At 43.9% G+C, this 12,500-nt stretch overlaps 2 protein-coding genes across 2 annotated transcripts in view; one reads left to right on the top strand and one right to left on the bottom strand.

Moving 5' to 3' along the window:
• Positions 1-6,581, top strand: part of ptprq (protein tyrosine phosphatase receptor type Q) — a 95,442-nt gene extending 88,861 nt beyond the window's left edge. Inside the window, exons 42-45 of the mRNA XM_030790436.1 lie at positions 1,480-1,628; positions 4,076-4,211; positions 5,063-5,186; positions 6,544-6,581. Of these exons, the coding sequence (XP_030646296.1) occupies positions 1,480-1,628; positions 4,076-4,211; positions 5,063-5,186; positions 6,544-6,581 (447 nt within the window). The remainder of the gene's footprint in view (positions 1-1,479; positions 1,629-4,075; positions 4,212-5,062; positions 5,187-6,543) is intronic.
• A 3,538-nt stretch (positions 6,582-10,119) lies between these two features.
• Positions 10,120-12,500, bottom strand: part of il12b2 (interleukin 12B 2) — a 15,301-nt gene continuing 12,920 nt past the window's right edge. Inside the window, exons 9-11 of the mRNA XM_030790435.1 lie at positions 10,873-11,018; positions 10,649-10,731; positions 10,120-10,219 (exon numbers count right to left, since the gene is read on the bottom strand). Of these exons, the coding sequence (XP_030646295.1) occupies positions 10,120-10,219; positions 10,649-10,731; positions 10,873-11,018 (329 nt within the window). The remainder of the gene's footprint in view (positions 10,220-10,648; positions 10,732-10,872; positions 11,019-12,500) is intronic.

Raw genomic sequence — 12,500 nt, 5'->3', positions numbered from 1 at the left:
ACTTAGGGTGTTTTCACTCATAGTGCTTTTTAAACGAACCAGACTCAGTCCTCTGAAAGTGAACCAAAAAGTGGACCAACAGAAAAGGGACTCTTCTTTTCGTGTTCATATTGTGAATTCATTAGAAAGAGGATTCGGTTCTCTTTCTGGTCCACTTCAGCTCTGATGGGGCCTCAGTTCTCTCTCTGTTCAAACTATAGTTCCTCTGGAGCTCAGACCTTTACTGCTATGGATTATGGATAGCTTTCACTTGGAAGGCCAGGGGTGGGGTTATGGAGGCTGCTGCTGTACTTGTCTTATCCACATTCCTGTTATATTTGGTTAATTGTGTTTCTTCGTTCTGTATCTGGAGTTGTGCTGTAGTTTCTTCCTCAGACCAAACTACCTCTCATCCACCAGTCCTACTATCGTTACCAATACGACAGAGTATTAGGGCCACACTGAGAATGAAGTCGTAATATTACAAGCATAAACTCGTAATTTAACAAAACCCATAGCATTATGAGAACAAAAACCCATAGTTTTTAGGAAAATATATTACCATCAATCAATAAAACGGGTGAGAGGCCCTGATGCTAATGCTAATGTGGTGCTGATGTGCCAGAGGATAAAGTACTTTGTTTCATCATTTGTGAAACCTGTTGTTGTATCTTTGTTACACAGAGTGAAATACAGAGACGGACATGAGGGGAGTGAGAAAGGATGGGGAGCATAGAGGGGAACAGGATGGAGGAGGGAGAATGTGCCACGTTACCAAAGAGGCTAAATAAGCACTGTATCATTACAGCTGTACTACAGTATAACTTCACGAGATGCTCCATGTTCCTGATTTTAACGCAGGCGGCAGGCTGCTCTTCTGATACTTCCCCTCTAAAATAACACGTACCCTAAAATTACGACTTCATCCTCATAACATCAAGACTTTTTCTCGTTAATTAACGACTTTATTCACGTAATATTACAACTTTTTTCTCGTTAAATTACAACTTTATTCTCATAATATTAGGCCTACGACTTTATTCTCGTAATATTATCACTTTTTTCTCAATAACGACTTTATTCTCAAAATCTCAGAATTTTTTTCCCTCAGTGTGGCCCTAATACTCCCTCGTATTACCAGCGGCCATGGTTCCGTTGTTTTTTCGAGTGTCCTAGTGCAATAGCACGTGATCTGTCTACGGCAAGCCTAGAGGGATAAAATACAATGGCAAAAGGTGAGGCAACCCTGGAGCGCTTTGTGTTCACGATGCACAGGTTAGGCAAACGGCAACGCAGACTTCGAGCGAACCAACCAAACTGAGGTGGTCTCAGTTTGGTTTGTTTCAGAGGGGTCTGATTTCGTTTGAAGTGTTTACATATGTGCAAAAATTGTTGAATAATCGAGTTCCTTTTGAGGGCTGAAAGGGACAAAGTATGAAAACAGCCTCAAACTCATAATATTCAGTCAGAGTTTCCCTCTCTCCTCTTCTGTCTGCCCAGTACGGAGACTACATGGTGGTGCACCATTTTAACTACACCTCTTGGCCAGAGCACGGTGTACCAGAGTCCAGTGCAACTCTCATCCAGTTTATCAAAGCCATCAGAGCCAACAGAGGACATGACAACAGCACCATTGTAGTGCATTGCAGGTCAGTTCTGTGTGTGTTTGTGTTTGTTTTGTGTGTGCTGTGTGTGTGTGTATGTACAGCCATTGCCTGATATGTCCGAGTTCTGTTCTGACTGGTCATATCTTGAAATGGACGCAAGTCAGATGCATGTTAGCATGGCATGTAGAAGTCCTATACAAATGGCAGCTGAGAGTGAGAACTGTGAGATGCTGTGATGTACACAATGCCGGGACATCGTCTGACAGTCACTGCCGTACACATGCAGCCCTTAGCACTGGCTGTTACAGTTAAATATGACTGGAAGACTTGACATATTTAAGAAATGTCCAGGAGCTTGACTTTAACTACGTGAGCTCAACATTTATTGTAGACACTCGGATACCTCATTACATGCTGCGCTAGTTTAAGGATGTCAGTGAAACACAAACGTGAATGTGTATGTATGTGTATGTGTATGTGTATGAATGTAACCATTTTTACTATGGCAAAAACCGAAAATGCCAGGGAGGGAGAACAGAGAACATCCAGGGCACGCGGCTAACATGACGACCAGTAACACTCCTGCCACTGGGCTGAACCGACCAGTAACACTCCTGCCACTGGGCTAAACCGACCAGTAACACTCCTGCCACTGGGCTAAACCAACCAGTAACACTCCTGGCACTGGGCTAAACCAACCAGTAACACTCCTGGCACTGGGCTAAACCGACCAGTAACACTCCTGCCACTGGGCTAAACCGACCAGTAACACTCTTGGCACTGGGCTAAACCGACCAGTAACACTCCTGGCACTGGGCTAAACCGACCAGTAACACTCCTGGCACTGGGCTAAACCGGACTAATCACACATTGGGTCACTCCGCCTTCATATCAGTAACCTCATCATGTCTGTATCAGTGCGCGGCACTGTATACTTCACTGGCGGATGTACAACCAAACGTCATTTTTATATTTATATTTATATTTATATATTTATAACTTAAATCCATTTAGCAAATTAACCTTTGGTTCCCCGGGCTCCATCTTCCAGAAACCTGCGCTGGTATCACTCAGAGAACGCTCCTCTTACTGTATTGTTATTGTTATAAACTCTTCAGGTGTTTAGTCATTCACAGATTCCAGATCTGACTCACAACGGTTGTGAAGTAGTGTTGGCATTGCCTCTACAACATAGTGCAGAAAAACACGGGCTGGCAGATGATTGGTTAACTGCTCCTAACCCGATTTGTACTATAACCCTCTGTTTTGTTACAATTAAGTTAATGTGTCAAAAGTATTACCTTGTTTTCTTAAGTAAGTCTTTATGTGTTTCTGTATTTCGTTGTGGCCACTTTAAGAATTACAAGACGTTAGTAACAGGAGTTATGTCACGCGACCAGCAATTAGGAAGTTAGTGAGCAGGATACTAACAGCTGTTGTTTTATTATATCGGAGATAATCCAGCGATATCTGCATACGTCTCATGCCTTTGGTAGCATCGTGGGTATGTACTGAGCGTTTAATTGTTGTCTGTGGTCGCAGATCTTTATGTATTTATTTATTTATTTTTGTGTCAGTGTTACGTTCTGTGAAGTTAGATTCCAGAAATCTGTTAGCTACAAGTTGCTATTGCTACTGACTGCATCGTTCCTAGGCAACTGGAAGTTCATATGGGAATAGTTACAAATAAATAATCGAAGAGATGACTGATTACATGTTAAAATCTAATGTTGTATATTACATTTGAAGTTAAATCTACAATAAATACATACAGCGTCTAACGTTAAAAAATTAGAAGATTTAATTCATGCTAAATTTGATTGGTATATTTACATTGTGAGTATCTGTACGTTTTAAAAGCAAGCATAGCGTTGATTACGCTTTGTATGTTTCAGTTTCACCCTTCTTTGCAACATCAATAAACCTGTGGACAAGGAGTTGACTGTCTTCAGAGTCTTGGTGTTAGGAAGGCGTTTATCTGACTGTCAAGTTATATACAGTACATGTAACGAGGACAGAACACCCTCATTATTAATTAGACAATATTCATTTGAGTGATTTGCATGTAATCAATATATAAACTAAGTGTGTATGTTTGTGTGTGTATGTGGTGTGTGTGTCTGTGTGTGTGTGTGTGTCTGTATGTGGCGTGTGTGTGTGTGCGTGTATGTGGCGTGTGTGTGTGTGGCGTGTGTGTGCGTGTGTGTGTGTGGCGTGTGTGTGTGTGTGTATGTGGCGTGTGTGTGTGTGTGTGTATGTGGTGTGTGTGTGTGTGTGTGTATGTGGTGTGTGTGTGTGTGTGTGTGTGTGTATGTGGTGTGTGTGTGTGTGTGTATGTGTGTGTGTATGTGGCGTGTGTGTGTGTGTGTGTGTGGCGTGTGTGTGATGTGTGTGTGTGTGTGTATGTGCGTGTGTGTGTGTGTGTGTGTGTGCGTGTGTGTGTGCGTGTGTGTGTGCGTGTGTGATGCGCGTGTGCGTGTGTTTTCCAGTGCTGGTGTGGGCAGGACAGGTGTGTTTATTGCTCTGGATCACCTGATGCAGCATGTGAGGGATCATGACTTTGTGGACGTGTATGGGCTGGTGGCAGAGCTGCGCAGTGAGAGAATGTGCATGGTTCAAAATCTGGTAAACACACACACACACAAACACACACACACACACACACACACGTCACACACACACGCACACACACACGTCACACGCACACACACACACACACACACACGCGCACACACACACACACACACACACACACACACACACACACGTCACACACACATCGCACACACACACACAGTCACACGCACAGGTCACACACACACGTCACACACATCACACACACGCACATCACACGCACGCAAACACGTGTCACACACACACACACATCACACACACGTCACATACACATCACACACACACACACACACACACACACGCACACACACACACACGTCACACACACATCGCACACACACATACACGTCACACACACATCGCACACACACACACAGTCACACGCACACGTCACACACACACGTCACACACATCACACACACGCACATCACACGCACGCACACACGTGTCACACACACACACACATCACACACACGTCACATACACATCACACACACACACACACACACACACACACACATACACACACACACACACACAGACACTACATACACACTCATACACACACACACACACACACACACACACACGTTGTGATCAAATCTTATGAACTTGTGCTGAAAATATTCACCTCACAACAGCAGTGCCAGTGTGCTGGTCAGTGTAGACAGACATGGGCACTGCATGCGTGGTGTGTTAGGGAAGGGGCATAAAGGCTGAACGTGGAGCAGAGTTGCTGTTGTCCATGAGACAGTTTATCACATGGTGAAGGTGTAATATTTAGCATTGCTATGTCAATACGGGCCAAGAAGCATTCCTGTCTTGGTCTGTGTCTCCTATAGGCTCAGTACATGTTTCTTCACCAGAGCACCCTGGATCTGTTGTCCAGTAAAGGAAACAGTCAGTCCGTCTGGTTTGTCAATTATTCCGCTCTCGAGAAGATGGACTCTCTGGAGGCTATGGAAGGTGAGAATGAGTTTTTACTGTGATTTGCCATAGAGAGCAAAGCATAAAATAAGTGGTCTGATATGAAGACAACTCTTACGCAATGGTGAAGCATGGATGATACCAACGATATTTTAATTTTATTGTTACCAACATTCTATAGTAGCCCAAAATATAAAGTTCAGTCAGCAAAGTGGGGTTATTGTGTTTAGATATAGTGGCTGTTTTTTTTTGTAAATTCACTGTAACCCGGTCATCATTACTTAGCCTAACAGACTTAAAAGTGAAATTAGTCATATTTGCTTGCATCTGTTTTTTTAACAACATTAATTTATTTAGTTGCATTAGTAGCCTAGTCTATTATATGACAGACTCAATGTCAGAGCCATGCTTGAGAAATCCATTCACAACTCGTAGTTTCACGTTTATTTCATCACAGCGACAGTTGGGAAAGAAAATTTGCACAGTGAAATATAACAATAAAGCAAACAAACAATCGCTTCACCCTTTTCTGCTGTCGCCATCATTCCTCTTGTTTACCAAGGGCTCTCACTGGAAACTGAGGGCACACGAGATCTAGCTTCACACGATTAACGAGTTCTCGATGTTAATGCAGAAACTCGAGAACTGATGGAACTGCTCGAGTTCTCGATGTCAATGTAGAAATTCGAGAACTGATGGAACTGCTTGGGTTTTTGATGTTAATGTAGAAACTCGAGAACTGATGGAACTGCTTGAGTTCTCGATGTTAATGTAGAAACTTGAGAATTGATGTTAATGTAGAAACTCGAGAACTGATGGAACTGCTCGAGTTCTTGATGTTAATGTAGAAACTCGAGAACTGATGTTAATGTAGAAACTCGATAACTGATGGAACTGCTTGAGTTCTCGATGTTAATGTAGAAACTCGAGAATTGATGTTAATGTAGAAACTCAAGAACTGATGGAACTGCTCGAGTTCTTGATGTTAAAGTAGAAACTCGAGAACTGATGGAACTGCTCGAGTTCTTGATGTTAATGTAGAAACTCGAGAACTGATGGAACTGCTCAAGATCTTGATGTTAATGTAGAAACTCAAGAACTGATGGCACTACTCAAGTTCTTGAATGCTCGAGTACTCTGTGCAACCCCTAAAGCCTGTCCCATGACATGTCATACTCATATTATGTTTTGTGAAATAAATATATATGTGTGTGTGAATGAGTGTGTATGAGTGTGTATGGGGTGTGCGTGTGTGTGTGTTTATGTGTATGTGCATGTATGTGTATGTGTATGTGTGAGAGAGAGAGAGAGCAAGAGAGAAAGATTATAATGTATCATGTGTATAATAATATATTATGATGTAATGACAATAAGTATGTGTGTCTCTTGTTTGCAGGTGATGTTGAGCTGGAGTGGGAGGAAACAACAATGTGAAAGCTTTCATTGGCTCGTTCATCTCAGGCTTATCGGAGCACTAATCTGCCTTTAATGTATTTTAATGAAGCGATACAGTCTGGGACTCCAAACCCTGACAGTAGTTATGAATACACAAGATTCATTATAGTCTGGTCCAAACCAGAGATGCTCACGAGTCATTCTTGCACGTCTGAGTCAAGTCTCAAGTCTCTTATGGTTGTAATGAGTGTTCATGCATCACCTGCTGCATGCCATCCGGTCTGATCAGAACACCGCATTGGTATATCTGAGGAATTCAAAGCATGTGCTGCATTATCATCACTCCTTTATCTATTAGCATACAGTATAAGCACTGATTAGTTGTTTGGTATATGGTCACTTTAAACAGGCTATTGCAATGCAGTATGAAAAAGCACACGATGAAAGCTTTCCTTTAAAACGTTAATAGCTGTATTTCGCAACATTCACTCATCTTTTCAAAACATTCAGTGAACGCCAATCTAATCAAGTTAACCTCCCTTAGCTACAAAACTAGTAACAAGTTAATGTTAGATAGCTGATGCGGTGCTAACATGTTTGCTAGCTGGTGAGGTGCCTGATAATATTTGATGTGGTCCATTCAGTATCCTTTATTTTGATACCAGGTTAGGGTTAGGGTTTTGAGGTGCCTGATGATAAAATTTGATGTGGTCGATCCAGTATCCTTTATTTTGATACCACACACCCTGCATTTAGCCATTCTTTTGTTTGGGCCTTGTGTGAAGGCGTTAGAGCCAAAGGTTATCACAAATGGCACAGCAGCTGCAGGTGTGTTTGCAATGGTTACGGTGTTGTTACTGCAGCTTAGACTCATCTGTGGCCGCGTGCATGCGTAAAGTCGTAATGACATCCAGCTCGTCAGACACGTCATGTTAATGCGCTAAAAAAAAATAAAAATAAAATAAAGATTGTTCACGAGTCCCAAATCTCAAGTCCTTTTGAGGACGAGTCTCAAATCAAGTCTCAAGTCACTGTGTGTGCAACTTAAGTGTGACTCGAGTGCAAGTCGCAACCTGGAGTCTCCATCTCTGGTCCCCATCCCTTCCACTGCTCCATCTCTGGTCCCCATCCCTTCCACTGCTCCATCTCTGGTCCCCATCCCTTCCACTGCTCCATCTCTGGTCCCCATCCCTTCCACTGCTCCATCTCTGGTCCCCATCCCTTCCACTGCTCCATCTCTGGTCCCCATCCCTTCCACTGCTCCATCTCTGGTCCACACTCTTCCACTGCTCCATCTCTGGTCCACACTCTTCCACTGCTCTATGGTTAATCTGTCTCCAACCATTCCCTCCTTTCACACTGTGAAAAATCTCCAAATTTCCATCTGTTCTCTCCTCAAATCAATCCATCCATGGGACAGCTCAGCCCCAGGGTCACAGAGCTCTCTGTCTGTCAGTTATGAGTTCAGCCAGGGGGAAGACTGGGCACTGCTCTCTCCAGCTCTGGGCTTTTTTAGGAGAAATTATTAAGCCAAGCACATCTCTGTGTCAGGAGCTTCTCATATAAATGTATATTTTTGGAGTGTATTTTTTCAAATGAAGCAGTATTTGTGTTTTGAAATAAAGTTTTTTTTTCCTGATTGTCTTACGGACTCATAACATGAAGAGGCAGGTCTATATAACCATATAAGGAAGGTTCTATACGACCATATTAGGCAGTCTATAAAAGGGCAGGTCTATCAGACCATATGAGTACGTTACCATATGACTATGAATATGTTAGTACCAGAGCACAAAATAAAATGAGATGCATCCACAAGACAGCACTGTATGTACTACACAGTGTAACCTGTCACAGACACCTTGTCTGACCATTCTGGGACACCAGGAGGGAAAAGATACTTGACCTGCAGTCTAACCAGTGATAACCAGTGGGTTTTACTGGGTAAACGTGAGGGTGAACCACAGCCGCTCTTGTCAACAGAGAGGAGAAATGTGTGACACCGACTGTTCCTTCATTAGTGATAGAGCCTTTAAAATCTGCCCAGCATAACATCAATTTGGAACCTACAGGAAATACTGAAACAGCCAAATTTCAGAACTCTGGTCACATTTATTGGTGGCGCAGTGGGTAGCGCTGTCGACTCACAGCAAGAAAGTCTCGGGTTCGATTCCCGGCTGGGCGGCCAGGGTCCTTTCTGTGTGGAGTTTGCATGTTCTCCCTGTGTCTGCGTGGGTTTCCTCCGGGAGCTCCGGTTTCCTCCCACAGTCCAAAGACATGCGGGTTAAGTGAATTGCCCTGAAGTATGAATGTGAATGTGTTTGTCTGTGTGTCCGCCCTGCGATGGGCTGGCGACCTGTCCAGGGTGTTTCCCCGCCTTTCGCCCCATGAGTGCTGGGACAGGCTCCAGCACCCCCCGCGACCCTAATCGGGATAAGCAGCTTAGATAATGAGTGAGTGGTCACATTTATGGCCAAGTAACTGAGCTCCAAATATCAGAAAAATCCTTACTTCCAAGATAGTTTTCACCAATACTAAATAAATTCTACACAGAAAGATTTTGGGAGTAAGAAGCTAAAATTTTGGGATATTTCATGTCAGAGTGTATTCTTCAGGAGAAAAAGATGGTCAGCCACTTCTGAGATTGTGTGGTGGAAAGATTTTCCCTATTTGGTTGAAATGACATGGAATGACCTCTGTTATAGAATATTTGAAACAATATTTGCAAGTTGAAATATTTGCAATTTGAAAGTAAAAATATTCTATAGTAGCCCTAGTTTGAATGTGATTTGTGATTTAAAAGGCTTGAACTGTTATGTTGCCGTTTATTTGTGTAATTCCCTACTAACTCAATGCCTCTGGTTCTGTATCTCTCTCCTTCTCTCTGTGTTAATCCACTGCTAGTCAGATGTAAACCCTGAGAGAGAGGGAGAGAGAGAGAGAGAGAGGGAGAGACAGAGACAGAGAGAGGGAGAGGGGGGTTGAATCAGTCATGAAACATTTTGTCAAAGTATAGTCATTAATGTCATTTTAAACACTCTGATCCACAAACATCAACAGACTCCTGCCTCTACCCCAGGCTGTCACACTCCTCAACACCCTGCCCCCCACCCTCCCCCCCGACTTAACAAACATTAACACACAGGGCTTAACACGCCTGTCTCCCTACTTACACTATCCACCGCTCCGCATGGCTGTTGTTTCTTCTCACAACAATCTCTTTTCCTGGACCATCCTCATTCAGCACTCAGCCACTGCTGCCGCCGATGTCATGTTCACATTTATGACGTCATCGTTTACATTATAATAATTTAACTACATTTATGATGACATTATAATGTAAACGGTGACATGTTACACTTATCTAGATATATTACGTACCGCTGTTAAATGCTGCTGTCACATCTCCATGTGGCCACCAGGGGGAGCTGGAGGACACCAAGCATTGTTCTGATTCACCTGGGGTTTTTTTGTTCGTTTGTTATGTTTGTTTTTGTCTTTTTTAAAGTTCAGCTTGTCTCACCTGTGTTGTGTTAGGTTTGAGTATTTCAGTCCCCTGTGTTTTTGTCTTCGTGACTCAGTCTGGGTCTACTGTCATGTCAGAGTCATTGTAGCCCTGTTTACAACTTGCATTAGACCCAATTTTGGTGATCCAATCACAAGTAGACAGCTCTAAACTACAGGTGTAAAAGCACCCAATGTGCATTGAGGCATCGAGATCCAGTCACCCAGACCATGTTCAGAGGTGGTCTGGACCGCATATGACCACATTCTTATAGTAGTGTAAATGCGAATGCGACCGCCTACTCAACTGACGTTGAGGTAAATAAATCACATTATGAGTCTCCGGGTTTATTTACAGCTGTGACTTTGAATGGTTTGCTTAATATGTAGAATTTTCACGCAGTTGACTCCACTTTTACATCTTCTGCCATCTCGTACCCATTCTTAACGTCCTGTATATTTACTGTGCATTTACTTCATACTGTATGCATTTTTTATGCCCAGGTTCTCACTCACTCCCTGTGGTGGTCAGTTTGAGTAGTGTTTTCATTGGCTGTGTCCAAAATGGCACACTAGAATACTGCATACCGCACACTGCATACCGCATACTGCATACCGCATACCGCACACCGCATACCGCACACTGCATACTGCACACTGCATACCGCATACCGCATACCGCACACTGCATACCGCACACCGCATACCGCATACCGCATACCGCACACTGCATACCGCATACTGCATACCGCATACCGCACACTGCATACCGCATACCGCATACCGCATACCTCATACCGCACACTGCATACCACACACTGCATACCGCATACTGCACACTGCACACCGCATACCGCACACCGCATACCGCACACTGCATACCGCATACCGCAAACTGCATACCGCATACTGCACACTGCATACCGCACACTGCATATCGCATACTGCATACTGCATACCGCATACCGCACACTGCATACCGCACACCGCATACCGCACACCGCACACTGCATACTGCACACTGCATACCGCATACTGCATATCGCATACCGCATACTGCACACTGCATACCGCATACTGCATATCACATACTGCATACCGCATACTGCATACCGCATACCGCACACTGCATACCACATACCGCACACTGCATACCGCACACTGCATACTGCATACTGCACACTGCATACCGCACACTGCATACCGCACACTGCATATCGCATACTGCATACCGCATACCGCATACCGCACACTGCATACCGCACACTGCATACCGCACACTGCATACCGCATACTGCACACTGCACACTGCACACTGCATACTGCACACTGCATACCGCACACTGCATACTGGTCCAGTATACACTGCATACTGGCCCAGCATACACTGTGTACTGCACACCCTTCCCCAGCCTTGTATACAGTATGGTATGCGATTATGAGAACTTTCGTGTAGTGTAGTACACGTTTACTATCGGACTACAACAGACATCTATCAAAAGCGGTCCTATAAGAAAGCATATGAAGATTTATTACACCAAAATAGCCAATTGATACATTTATATTTGGAACTGGAGTTGAAGTTGAAGTTGAAGCCGCTTCTGTCACTGTCCGCCATGTTTATGGAATTTTGACAGTTGGAAATCACCGCGTTGCTTCATGGGATGCAGTACCCGACGAAGTGAACCCGACGAAGTCCGGTTGTATACTGCAAATTTTCGCCAGAGTAGTACATCATCCGGGTAACTGTCGTGTACTGCAAAATTTTTATTTTTCATGTACTGCATACTACTTACTACTTTTACGGCAAGATCAGTATACGAGTAGTATGTAGTACGCCATTTCAGACACAGCCATAGATTTAGTTTCTTGGGCCAAATGTTCAGTCGCAGTGTTCAGTCATAGTGTTCACCTGTTTTTGTGCGTCTAGCCTGGTTTTCGGTTTGTGCGAATGTCATTGCTTTTCCTGCTGTGTGGTCCTGCATTTTGTAAGTCTGGGTTATTTTTTTCTTTCTTCCCATTTTCTGTTCCTGATTCCTGCTCTCACTCACTCACTCATTATCTAAGCCGCTTATCCTAATTAGGGTTGTGGGGGTGCTGGAGCCTATCCCAGCACTCATAGGGCGAAAGACAGGGAAACACCCTCCAATTCACCTAACCTGCATGTCTTTGGACTGTGTGAGGAAACTGGAGCCCCAAGCAGACAGGGGGAGAACATGCAAACTCCACATAGAAAGGACCCTGGCCTCCCTGCCGGGAATCAAATGCATGTGCAGGTGAAAAGCCTCTTGCTGTGAGGCAACAGTGCTACCCACCGTGCCACCGTGCCACCCTGATTCCTGCCCTGTGTTAAGTAAAAACTTTTCACCTGCACATGCATACAGTCTCTCATCCAACCCATGATTGAAAACTTCACCCACTCAGCCAATCCGTGATCGAAGACTTCACCCACTC

This window comes from Chanos chanos, chromosome 13 (genome assembly GCF_902362185.1).
Source record: "Chanos chanos chromosome 13, fChaCha1.1, whole genome shotgun sequence".
NCBI classification, from domain to species: domain Eukaryota; kingdom Metazoa; phylum Chordata; class Actinopteri; order Gonorynchiformes; family Chanidae; genus Chanos; species Chanos chanos.
The sequence above is the reverse complement of the archived record's forward strand: the minus strand, read 5'-3'. Positions and strand labels throughout refer to the sequence as shown.